Here is a 13,930-nt window from a genome sequence, read left to right as displayed (position 1 = left end):
ATGTTGTCATAGCGTGGTCAACATTGTTTGTGGAAACGTTAAATTAACATTATGTCTGTTGGAAGCAACATCAGGATTGCACTTAAAATATTCTATGTTTCATCATTGTAATTGCTGAAACAACAAACTCCTATTGCATCTGCATGTTTTAACTATATTGCTGAATGTAAACTTGCTTCCTAGACATTGAACGTAGTGGTCGACAATGGAGAGGAAATCTACCCATGTAAAGCTCTCGACTGCGACACAGTTAACCAGGTGAAAGCCAAGTGCCTCGACCAGATCTATGTCAACTACCCGGCCTCGCAACTTCCTGTAGATCCCACTGAACTTCTTCTTGGTAGGCATAGCAATTTCATTGTGTCTGATACTTGCTCAAATGACTTATATAGGATCGTACATGAGTTGCCAGTTAATACAAAATATATTAAAAATAAGAAAAAGGAACTATGTGAGTATTTGGCAAACACTTCAATCTTGCGTAAATATTTTCAAGAAATTTTAATTCAAGGACAACAGGCTTATGAATCGATTTAGTATGACATTACCATTCATCGCAAAAAATATGATTTTTACTCGTTTGTCAGTAAACGTTTTAATAGTGAATAAGCTGTATGAAATGATGTCAATTGAAGTTACATTACACTTGTGTAATACAATGAAATACTTATTATTATTGTATTACACCCGAAACAAGGAACGACAAGATATAAGTTCACACAAATGGCCTTAGTGCGACTGCTCAAAGGCAATGGTATACTGATATCTATTATTACCATTATCCAGAATAATTGATCCTTAAAAATCAATTTATTTTATGTTTTGCTCGTCTGTTGTTAAAGAAACATGCAGCTCTTGTGTTTTTATTGTCATGTTCATATAAGAGTCGTTCAAATATGAGGATTGTTTTATTGGTAGTCATAGTGGCAACATTGCTGCAAAATGATGGTTTCCTTATTCATATAAATGTTTAGCATTTCACTGGAATTGGCATTGACTTTTCTGTCCTAGAATTCTACACTTCTTCCACATACACAAGTCGTGTCTTTCAATTTGAAAGGCAACATAGCAAGTCAAACAGCATTTCATACCGACTTAAATATGGCTGAATCTGGCAAAAATATCCAAGAGCAAAGAGCGTATTGTTAGATTGGCTGCTGACTGGGTAAAAACACATTCGAAATTAAAGCAAATGTTTGTGTAGAAGGCTATTTTGTACGGTAATGTTGCACGATGAATATCTTTCCAAAGGAATGGACTAAAGATCGTAAAGGATGAGCCGCGACCCGGCTGACCATAACGGCAGGCTCTGATAAAGATATTGATACTGTCAAATCCATAATAATTTTTTTTGTGGGACTTAAAATAGACATTCCTGCAAAGAAACAAGCTATAACGGTAGCACACCGCTGCTTCCACTTAGAATAAAATGCACAATTGCATGCTAAAAGTCTTTTGAATTATTTGACACTTAATAAGCTGAAAAAATAGATGAGCTTTTGGTATGTGCGTGTTGTGATATTGTTTTAATAGATGATTCACAAATGTTTAAAAGTAACATCTAATTTTAGCATTTTTTCATATTATTTCTTATATTAGAGTGGCATGCCGGATTCAGCGGACGAATGATACTTCGTGATAAAGACAACACGTCCAAGCGTGATGGTGAATGGATTCGTGTTAACACACTGGCGCACTACGCAGTGGCCGACCAAAGTAACATGGCCCTCGTAGATCCACGGAATGCTGAGCTCAGTCAGCAGGAGGATTATGGTACTGTAGATTGTATTAATTTCACAAGGATGTAATTATGATTGTTTGCTAATAAAACACGTTACGAATTTAAGACCTGACAAAATATTAAATTTACAGTTACTTTAAAACGTCATAAATTGGCAACAAAAAATAGTCACGCAAAAAGTACCAAAGAAAATAACGCAATGTACGTCTATTTATTACCGTTAAAGAATATTACCAACAAAATTGTGAATCAAATTTAAGTGAAATTAAAGTCTCCGGATTTAATTTAAAGGAGATACAAAACACTTTGATTATAAAATTGATAATTTGGAATGATACCAAAACAGTTTTTTGTATTACCACAATTTTTATCAACCGCGTACGACAAAATAACTGAGGCTTGGTCATTTTGATGCTGCACACCAGCCTTGGAATTATATAAAGGAGTTATCGCCGTCCTCATCTCTTCACCTGTTTGAATGTTCTGACAAGAAATAAATACATGTAGTTTACTATTTTAGCTTATGTTATACCCTTTCTTAACTCTACTACAAACCTGCTAACTGTTCATAAATCGTACAAGACAAGAATCCCCCCAAATTACCAATTTTATCTATTTACAGTGAACTTGGCACAGATTGACCCTGGCTTCGATGTCAACAGTATGGGGTCTGACCAACCGTTGACGGCCGAGTGTTCCACTTCGCATGACGAAGAAAACCCGATGGAACTGAAACAGTGGCACTTGGTACGTAATATTATATCTTTCATCGGTGATGTGTCTTTAAACTGCTTGTATTGAATTAAAAAAATGACAAATCGTTAAACATCACATACATTTAGTAGTTTTTAATTGCATGTTACGAGTCGTCATATGATACACACATTAAGCTCTGAAAAACAATAATACTAAGCGAGCCTTTCGCACGCTTTCAAAAAAAATTCCGGGGTGCTTTAAATATAACTATGTATAATGTGACAGTTTCATTTTAACGCAAGCCTTCTCCAGTATAAACAGAAAAAGACCAACTGGTTTTACCCCTGCTGTTATATTGATTTATTTTCGTCGGGTTAGTTAATGTAACTAAATATACATTGAAATACCATATTTTTTAAAACAGTGTAAAGATTAAATGATTGTGCTATGATATTTTATAATATATACCCTGAATAGAAACAGGGTCATAGTATTTAATTAAATATGCAAGTTGAAGAAATATTATTTATAAGAAAAAAGGATTTTTGTCCCTGTTGCCTGCTTATAATTTACATATAACATTAAATTTAAGTTAAAGGATGATGATGCAAACAAGAAGGAGAAATCTGCCATTGATGAGCTGTACTTGAACAGGCTTATCACAACCAAGGTAATTGTTATAGAATGGGATGTGAATCACTACTAAAACCTGAACATATCGTAACATATTCACCTAACTGACAGCTCTGTTTGTGATAACATAAGCCCAAGAACAGTACACTTGTCAAAGGGCAAGGGGAAAACTCAGTCGGCTAATCTGAGTGGGCAAGTCAAATAGAAGATAAGTTGTCATTAGAAACAAGACTTAGTTTGTAAATTAAATAATGAAATTTTACGTATTTTATATAATCAAATAGAAATGGATCTGATAAAATATTTGTATTCGGTCGATTAAAGTGACTCTAAAATCGAACGTTTATCTTGTGTTTTAGGTGATCTATTGAACGCTTTTTCATCTTGAGAAACTTGTTCTTGCTTATTTGGTGTTGAAATACTATTGAAATGTCTGGTATATTTTATAGAACCTAAACCAGTACAAGCATTCATACCTAAGTCACTCATAGAAACAAATGTAGCACTTTGGTATTATGCTCTTGTTTTATTGAGGAAATAAAGAATAGGAATCACGTTCAATGATTTTGACCTACTGAGCTTAAACATTTATTTGTATAACGTCTTAAGTTACTTATGTTTTACCACATAACGTATATATTGTGATTTACATGTAATCTACCCCTATGCACTATGACTAGGTAAAGGAAATAAACTGTATCTTATAATGTCGAAGACATGTTATACAAACCTACTTCTTTCCGCGCAGTTGTCACTTGTGAAGTACATAGATGACTTGTTCAGCCTGGTATTGGAGAACAGCAAGTGTCCTCCGCCCGTCAAGTTCCTCTATGATTTCCTGGATGATCTTGCAGAAAAACAAAAAATAGATCCCGACACACTCCATGCCTGGAAAAGCCATAGGTAAGCCCAGTAGTTTGTTGAAAGGAATGATGATCGTCGTAAAAGCGTGTTCTTTTATTAGCATACTACCAGGTAACATCATTAGTATTAATATGCCTTCAAAATATATGTTAAATAGATTTATATGTATTAAAGCTTGCACGAAAACACGTTATGCTCTTCGAAATATGTTGTTTTTACAATTTGCTTTAAATAAGTTTAACATATATTTTATACAATACTTAAGTGAAAAACTACAGAAACAAGCTCAGTAGCCAAAAGTTTAAACATAAACCCCGTTTAATGGCACTGAGTATTAATGCCAAAGACATAGAACACAAAAAAATCACAAACAAGAAACATGGAACAACTGCACAAAACTCCACAAACAGCACAGTGCATATATACTATATAAAAAAATCTAGGTATGGTTATCAAGGATTGTTAGGAACCGCCTTGGAACAGTCAGTAAAATGTAAATTTACTGGGGATTCTTAGTGAAATGATTTATATTCGTTGACATGAAATTTCGTGGTTTTCTGAAAATTTACATTTTCTTTAGTACTTGAATTCATGTTTTTTTTATTTTGTGAAGTAAAAAAATCCGAAACTGCGATCATCCCAAGTCGTTCGCAGAATCACCACGCGCTGTGCACGTGATTTTCGTATTCTACGTCACACCGTTTATGACACTCTAGAGTAGAACAACATGCAAATTAGTGCATGTACCCATGTCAATTATCGATTTAATTGGAAATTAAGGTCATAAAAGAAGATGTACCCTGATGAGAGATATAGTTATGCGAAGCCATTTAATGCCAATTAAGAATTTGCAAACTGTGAAAACATCGAAAAGTTGCGTATATTTGAGTAAACAATCAATGTAATCGATTAAATATTTCATTAAAGAAAAATATCGAGTACTGATATTCAACACGCAAGTAAAAACACAGAGAATTGATTTGGTAAAAAACACAGTGAATTTATTTGGTCTTTTATTTATATATTAGCAAAACATTAACGGTACGATATATTGTGAGGTCTGTATTAACGCCGTATACCGCCGTATACTGAGATCTCTGTAAAGACTATACTAGAGTATGTTCATAACATGGCAAATGAAAACGTGAATAAAGGGTCTATATTTCGTGGGATCTTGAATTCGTGGATCACAAAACCCACGAAAACCACGAACATTAATGTCCCACGAACATTAATGATTTCACAGTATGTGAAAAACGTCAGCATAAAAATGATCATGATAAATGTATTAAATGATATTGATCCATGTACAAATACTATTTGATTTTTGCAAGTTACTTCATTCGTATCCGGCTATCCTCTGCCGGTCATTTTTGACATCATCGACGGCCGTAACTACCTAACAGAGGTCTTGAATGTAATCCACTGCTTGAATTGGTTTGTATTCTCAATTATTCTCCTATGTTTCGTCTAGCTACTCCATTCGCATCTGGGCCATGCTTATCAAGACACCGTCAATTCTGTTCGATATCAATGCCCCGTCCTATGTTTCGGAGAGTCTGGATGTGATCAGTCAAGTCTTCATTGAGAGCTTCAGTCGCACGGAACAGGCCGTGTCAAAGGTTGAGAAAGCTTTTATTCTTACAATTCTTTGGGAATGATATTTGTACATTTTAAGCTTGCTTGTGACACATGTAGCAAGGGACAAGTCACAAGAAAGACAGGTTTTCAAATTTATTGAAATCTGCCTGCCACTTGTTTTTATTTGGTCATTTTTACCTTTTTATAATATCTGTTAAAACTTTATGTATAGTGTAATTTCGATCATCTATTTTACATATTAGTAACGCACGCAAAACAATTTCAAATGCTACCCGATGACTTCAAAATGACATGGGGACAACAGGCATCAATATTTAACATTGAGCTATCAGAAAAGTATCATGTGGGTCGGCTGCCTTAATAGATTTACTCCGTAATGTTATTAATCTGTAGGTACAAATACTTGGTTAACCGTTATGACCTTATGTCATCTAAATAATTTAATATGAACAAAGGACATATGGATTAGCTGAATTTTAATATGAATAGATCACCACACCTATCTGGGCTTAATGTGTTTGTACCTACATGCAAAATAGCGGAAAGTCCTTTCTCACTGAATTCCGGATAACACCTATTAAAGGCAAATTGGTACACCACTGTAGTACATTATGCACACATATTACAAAACATATTGATGCCTATCTATTAAAATAAGATTGATGATATTATGAAAATACTTTATTCTAGGAATCGCCAACTCAGAAGCTTATTTTCCGAAATGAGCTGACGAAGTTCAGAACACATGTTCAGGAGTTCTACAAAAATGTCAAAGAGAACGTGCAGAAACCCGATGAGCTTGGACAATACCTGACAAGTATTAACAGAGTACGTATTCATTTTACCTGGTAGTGTGAGTGTGGTCTATCACCCAAATAGTTAAGGGTTCTAATTACACCAAGACGAAAGTTGTCTTGTAATGTGAAAAGTGTCCACCTTTCACCAATGAGGTGGTGGATTTAAGTCCCACCAGTGTGTGAGTGGTCTCTTGGTGTAGGGATTCGCCTTTCACCCAAGAGGTCGTGGTGATTCAGCACAACACGTTTGAGAGTGATGAAGTGGTGTAGGTGTTTACCATCATCCAAGTGGTCATCGGTTCGAGTCCATCTACGGTGATAGTGCTATAGTTGTGAAGGTGTCCGCCTCTCACCCCAGAGGTCTTGGAATAAATCCCAATTAATGTAAGAGTGGTTAAGGGTAAGGGTGGTCTTGTTTTATGGCTGTATTTCACTCACTGAACACTTGCTCTACAAAGGAATCGAACCCCAATATGAGTCTATGAGCTACTAACCTTCTTCTAAATTGAGCTTAACAAAATAAAAATAGGCTGATCAACATGGTAAAGGAGACCTCTCTCCATTAAAGGAATGCATGGATGATGTAGTACTAGTAGCCAGGTATATCCCTCTTACCCTTTAATTTTAGCCACACTAGGGTCAAGTTCTCTTGTCTTCAAAGGATACCACATCAGGGGCCTGTTTCAATACAGATTTTAGTCGATCTGCTATTTAGTCATAGTAGAACATTACCTTATTAAGTGTCATATTAGTTATTTTGATACATATTTGTGTAAATTTTACTTGAGCAAGTACTGAAAAGGGAATTCAAATTTTAAAAAACAGCATATTGCCATTTCTAATGTTAACGCAGATATAAGATTAGTACAATAGTGAGTATGAGCATCTTGATAAGCCTGTTAAAGATGCACTCTCACAGATACCGTTTTTACACTTTTTTATTTTTTGTCTAGTAAAGAGCAATTTTTGCGTTAATATCTAGAAACCAATGATAAAAGATTGCTGACAAAACATGATCGCAGATTTTCATATTTCCGTTCAAAAATTATTGTTTTATAGCTTAAACCGTTACTAAAGATTTAAGAAAAAATGCATAAAACATCAATTTTTGATCTAAAATATAAAAATCTGCGATATATTTTTTTGTCAGCAGTCTTATATAATTGGTTTCCATGGATTTTCGCAAAAATCGGCTCCTTCCAAGACAAAAAGTTTTCAAAACGTTCAATCTGTGAGAGTACTGCTTTAAAAAGACATTGAAGTTCGATTTGAATATTTTTTGGACCAAGGCTACCTCCCCATACACAATAGCATTTATCTGGACCAGACAAGCAGAAATAATCTCATCGTAAGGTAGATGTGGAAATATATAGAAAAATGATATCAGGTTCTAGGTCATAACGGTTCTAGTGACTAAGCAAAAACATTAAGGCTTCGTCTTTGGTGATGTGTGTTATCAGCAGGCCATTGTTTTTAAGGTTATTTTCATTTCTTTCAATTAACCGTTTTTAACGCATTGAATAACTTAAAAACTCATTAATGTTTGAGGCGTATTACTTATGTAACACATAGTACTGGTTCCTGTGACATTGAATCCATGCTCCATTCATATAATGTGATGTAATTTGGCGTGTTATTTTCAGAACCAGCAGGAAACTACTTTCAACAAGAATGCAGCACTTTACAGATTATACGAGCAGATCAAGCCATATACCGACGAGGTTTCAGAACTTTATTTGATACATATACTTTACAGTCGTTTTTTTTATAGGATTGTCTTGTTTTTAGCTCACCTGAGCACAAAGTGCTCAGCGTTTTGTGCTCAGCGTGAACTATTGTGATAGGGTGATTGTCCGTCGTTAACACTTTCCTTAAAACACGTTGTCCTCCTAAACCACTTGAAGGATTTCAACCAAACTTCGCAGGAATGTTAGTTGGGTGGTCCTCTTCCTGATTCAATCAATAAAAGTTGTTCCATGGCAACCTAAAGAAAAAAAAACAAATTTGAAAATCCTTTTTTCAGAAACTGCTTGCCTGATTTCAACATACTTTCACAGAAATGCTCCTGCGTGGACCCTGTATTATATATACAATTATAAAATTCTTCACTCCTGGTTGATTCGTAGAAAATCATGGCCATCAGTGGGCGGGGCTACTTTTCATTTAATGTTTATGGAAGTCTTCGAAAATTTTCTCAGACCTGCCTTTAAAATAATTTTACAGAAATGTTTTTAGCAGACTCTATCAAATTCATTCACCCAGAGTTCATTCGTAAACAATGGCCGCCAGTGGGCGTGTCAACAATTCACTATATGTTTTTTATGGACAATCTTCTCCTCGGAACCCGTTGCCCTGATTTTAAATGATATCACAGAAATGCTTCTTAGGTAACCCTGTATGAAATTCCTTCACGTCAAAGTGATTCATAAAAAAACAAGGTCGCCACGGGACGGGGCTATATGTTTATATTGAAAACTTTGAAATCTCTCCCCGATTTCGATACAATTTCACAGTATGGTTCATAATGTGATGTTCTGTCAGCTTCTTTAACGTAATGTTTATTCATCAAAAGCATGGTTATCAGGAGCGGGGCTAGTAACCAGTTTATATCAATATGGACTATTCGGAAAATCTTCTTCCGTAACAATTGACCCGATTTCAAAATAATTTCACAGATATGTTCCTTAGGCAACTACATATCAAATCTCTCACCCGATTGTGACTCATAAAAGACATGGCAACTAGGGGCGGGGCTAGCTTTCACTTTATGTCTACATGTATATGGACAATTTTTAAAACCATTTCTTCAGAAAACATTGGCACGATTTCAAAATCATTTCTCAGAAATGTTCCTTAGGGATATATATTGTAAGAGTTTTTTTCTTTATTAAGAATATCTAAAGCTGATTATCGTTAGGCCGTTGCATTGCTTATGACAACGTTTTACTAATGTCTATTTAATTGATCATTGACTGGTTTCAATCTCCGAAAATCGATCGTCAAAATTTGGTTCTGATTTCAAACAACTGTAGTGATATTTAAATGATTGTAGCTTACTTGATTGTTTTTTTTTCTGTTATAGATTCTAGACGACCTGTCAATCTGCCAGGAGACCAGATGTCTGCAGTTGAACAAGAAGTTAGATGACATATTCTCTATGATGGAAGAATAGAAAGGGAGTTTTTCGGAATAGGGCAGTTTTAACAAAAAAGATATTTGATATAAGTGATTTCAATTTAAAGGTGTTTGCACAAATAGTTTGTTAATTCAGTAAAAAAGACAGCATTTCCTATAGATAATTGTTACATGCATTTATTGAATTATACAAACAGAACGACCTTAAAGGCTATCATAATTTTATCTTCATGACATTAAAGATGTATATACGTATAGTTTGTGTAAAGTTAAGTTGATTTTATTACCCATAATGTACATTGAAACTGTAATCAGATTATTGATAATATGGATTGATAGATATATTTTTTTGCATTTAGAGAGTATATACATAATCAGTTTTTGTATGATATCACCGAAATTTAATTATAAATTGTGTTATTCACATTTGTGTGTTTTCAAAAGTGCTAGTATAAAGGTATATTTGATCATCTAGCTTTATGTATAGGCAATGCTCAATGTATTCTCAATTTTCTCTATTTTTATACTATCATTTGTGATTGATTTTGTAATGATAACTGTGTGATATAATAATATTATATAGTTTATTGGTCATTTATTATATTAAGAAGTGCCTTTGTCAATGTCCCATATTTATCATATGTGTATTGTTATGTATGCAAACATGCCCTTGATATATTTCTCCACAAACGTGTACATTGAATCTATATTTCCTTCGATCATTGTGGGTTAGACTGATTGATATATATTATCTATTTAATGTTTGGTATTTTTTTATTAATTATAACTAAATGAATCGTGTGAACTGTATCAGCTATCTTGGTGTTTCACAAAAGTAGCTTTATGTATAATTCAGTTTTAAAAATCTGATTCTTACAAATCTGCTGATAAATTGCTGATAAAATGGAAATAATATCTTTTACCAAGAAATATATCCACATAAAGCCTAACTTATACTGCCTGTTCGACCTGGATAAGGTTTTAAAATCGTTTGATCTCGAATAGATTTTGCAAAAACATTTTTTCTGCAATTAACATGGACGAGTAAATTAGTCCCAATGGTCCATATTCATCAACAACCCCGACTCTGAGATTGAGGCTCACACTCACAATAATACATCATGTTCTTGCTTGTTTCTCACAAAGAGTTTGAGTATTGAAAATATAGAATTTATAACTTACACAGCAAATTTTCAACAAGCTATTTTTACAATAAACTGGATCCATAATGACCAATGTCTTGAGTCTGAAATACAGATTGTCTTAAGTACATTCTAAAACTGCATGAGAAGAGCATTCGTTGTTCAAAGCATTGACTATTTTATAATGAACACATTCTACAGTGCTATAAACTTATCAGTAATAATTAGAATCTCAGATTTATTTTGCTTCTTAGACTCGGGTTCAAGACGTTATTCACTAAAGGCCCATGTATGTGAACTTATATTTTATACTGTATATAATGATACTGTTTTCGAAACATCACATTGTTCTCATATCTATTGAATAACATCATACATAAATATATGATTGTGCCAAATCATTTTGATATCTCAAATATATATTGTTAGTTTAAAAACAGTTTTAATCAAATGTGTCAAAATGCGTACAATGTAACTTTGTATTAGAGTTCCTTGCCATTCCAGCCAGCTTGCTTGTTTCAAAATATAATTTGCTACATACCAGAGCAAAGCGGTCTACAGCTCAGAATGAAATATTTAAAACAACGATGTTATGTTATGTTATTCACTTGTTGATGTGATGATCTCTCTATAATAAAATATATGTGGTATGTTAATTTCTCGTCAAAATTCAGGAAAACTTCACTAACTTAAACGCACTCAGAAAAAGTAATTGAAATTAGAAATATTTTGATCATCATTTTTATATTTTTTTCCTCATTCTTTCTGCCAAAGTTATCAATTGCTTTACACAGATTTTATCAGGATGGGATATACGTGTACTGTTGTGATGCGGCGTCGTTTGCTGCATCATTGCGGCGTCAGTGTCACACACCTGTTCCCGATCAATAACATTTCTATTGTTGTGGAGTCCTTATGTTTTTGGTAAATGACCTATTTAATTTTTGGATCAGTCAGTCAAAGGTCAAAGACATGGTCACCTAATTGATATATGATGGATACCCTCGAATGGCGACACATCCAATTTGCCACATTCTTGATATATACTACTGTTGAACAATAAATATATCTGTGTTTGTAAATTCAAATTATGACTAATTTCTAATGCTTGCCAAAATGATGATGAGATTTTAGTTAAGTTTCAATTTTTTGTCTGAATGAAATCAACGTTAATAGCTTTATGTAATCGTTTGCAATGAAGCTTCCATTGATTTGATAAGATGTAATTTTCTTTTATATTTGTTTTGTTTTTATGTTTTTCGCTTGACTGCATAAAACTGAACTGTTTCTTTATTAACCTGAAAACCATTTTCGCCATTTTGTAACATCTTAACTGTATGCATCATTTCGGAATTTGCTTACAATACATTTTTTTAAGCTTGAATATTCGAAGAATTAGGAAGAATAAGGAAAGCTATTCTATGCAATCTAGAGTCGGTGTCACCCTCGCCTTCGGTGTCACACCTTGGTTAAGGGTATGCATAATATATTGCATTTTAACATTAGATATGTTCTCCCTACTATCCCATCCACTTCATTAATTGAATTATAAGGATTTGCGTGAATGGACACTTACCGGTAAGTCGATATCAAATACATCATGTATTGCATTGAATCATACATGGACCCTCAACCATCTTAATTTATTAAGATAGATAACTCTGGCTGGTCTTTAATATACATTTTGACCCTTGATTATAAGATGTGGAAATTCTGGTAAAGGTTTTGCATTTAAGTCTCAATAACTGTGATTCATGCATGTTTCAATATAACATTTCAACCCTTTGACTTCAATGCGGCGGAGAAGTCGAGCGCGCTGTCCCTGACATTGTTTTTTTTAAATAATCGTCAGTCAATTGTACAGACCTGGATAATATATAATATCAAGAATTTCAATTGGATAACTAGTTTAAATCACGTTTTGAATCGTATAGGCTACAAGTTATTAGTTTCGAAATAGGTAATAGAACAATTCAGAAATAACCATTGAAGAGCGACCACACTCGTATTACGTTGGTTAGATGGCACATTATGCTAAATGCTTGTTGTGTTTCACTCATGTTTGTTTTTCTAGTAATTCAGTGTGTCCTTTTATCAGTTTGTTTTCTTCTCGTTGATGTCAGTTGTTTGATTTCAATATAATGTTCAATATATTAAAAGTTCGAGAGAATTCCCTCTACTTCTTATATTTATCCTAATTGAAAATATTTATCAATGTTATTTTTGTGCTTGTCTAACGGAGTTCTTGTTAATTCTTAGACTTTAAAGGGTAACGTTCAAAAACTGTTAAGCTAATAAAATGTTTTTTTCATTGTTGTTTGTAAAAAATATCATCACATACCTCTGTACTTACATATTACTCTTTGCAATAAAAGTCTAACCCAAAAGCTTTGTTTGTTGAAAAGAGCATACCGAATAAAAGATACTGATTTTATGATGACGTGAACTAATCAAGCCCACATGAAGTCGTCCCTTAACTAGATTTTGATAAATCGTCACAAAGTACAACATTACCGATAATTGATTTTATAGCACCAAAAAGATAAGGATTATATATTTCGGTTGAGGTTTATCAAGTTTATAGCATGTGAAATAAAGTGTGCATTAATGTATTTGATATCACTAAATTGTAGGTCAAACTTCATCTGAACAATGAAATAAACATGGGACGACTTGTCCAAATTTAGGACGACTTCGTTATTGGTAAGACTTATGGTTGACACGATTTCTCTTGCATCCGACTTAATTAGAGATCCCTGAGAGAAATACACGAACGGAATGGGGGATTTATGATGTCCATCGAAAGACATATGAATATAAATGCAACACATAATGTACCGTTTAAGCTTTGAAATTTACATATTTCATATTATCAAAGGTTAACCATAAATATTTCGTTTTGACGCATTGAGATGCTCACCGTAAGTTACATCCCCTAGTTGCGCTATTTCTTACGCCGAATCCTGGACACACCTGTTATTTTGCGTTGTTAATTCGTTTGACAGATATTAATAAGTATTAAGTGTGTTCAGATTATATCGCGTGCATTATATTATACTGATTTTCGTTACGCCGTGTTGACCTTTCGTTATATTCTCCCTGTGTCCGCGTCTGTTAAATGGTGCATATGACCTGTCTATGTATATTAAAGCACCACCCAGAAGAGATTTACCCTTTTCAATTTGTGTTTATACATAGTTTAACAATTATTAAGTGCTATTGGTTTTTAAGTTAGCGAGTGAACATAAAACATAAATAACCTTTATCACAATTGCTCTTCAAAGAACAAAACAGAGCAGACACTTGTTTCTGTCTCTGTG

The 13,930-nt window shown here is 33.7% G+C and overlaps 1 protein-coding gene across 5 annotated transcripts in view; it reads left to right on the top strand.

Moving 5' to 3' along the window:
- Nucleotides 1-12,997, top strand: part of LOC128216666 (plexin-A1-like) — a 101,499-nt gene extending 88,502 nt beyond the window's left edge. For all 5 annotated transcript variants that reach the window (XM_052923292.1, XM_052923288.1, XM_052923290.1 and 2 more), the window contains 9 exons: nt 184-340; nt 1,600-1,773; nt 2,364-2,488; nt 3,030-3,107; nt 3,819-3,973; nt 5,409-5,556; nt 6,227-6,364; nt 7,977-8,054; nt 9,416-12,997. In XM_052923292.1, coding sequence (XP_052779252.1) covers nt 184-340; nt 1,600-1,773; nt 2,364-2,488; nt 3,030-3,107; nt 3,819-3,973; nt 5,409-5,556; nt 6,227-6,364; nt 7,977-8,054; nt 9,416-9,505 — 1,143 coding nt within the window. In that variant the 3' untranslated portion in view covers nt 9,506-12,997. The remainder of the gene's footprint in view (nt 1-183; nt 341-1,599; nt 1,774-2,363; nt 2,489-3,029; nt 3,108-3,818; nt 3,974-5,408; nt 5,557-6,226; nt 6,365-7,976; nt 8,055-9,415) is intronic.
- Nucleotides 12,998-13,930: the final 933 nt, after the last annotated feature.

Source organism: Mya arenaria, chromosome 14, assembly GCF_026914265.1.
Source record: "Mya arenaria isolate MELC-2E11 chromosome 14, ASM2691426v1".
Classification (NCBI taxonomy): Eukaryota; Metazoa; Mollusca; class Bivalvia; order Myida; family Myidae; genus Mya; species Mya arenaria.
Note: the sequence above shows the minus strand (reverse complement) of the source record. Positions and strands in the feature narration are given on the sequence as shown.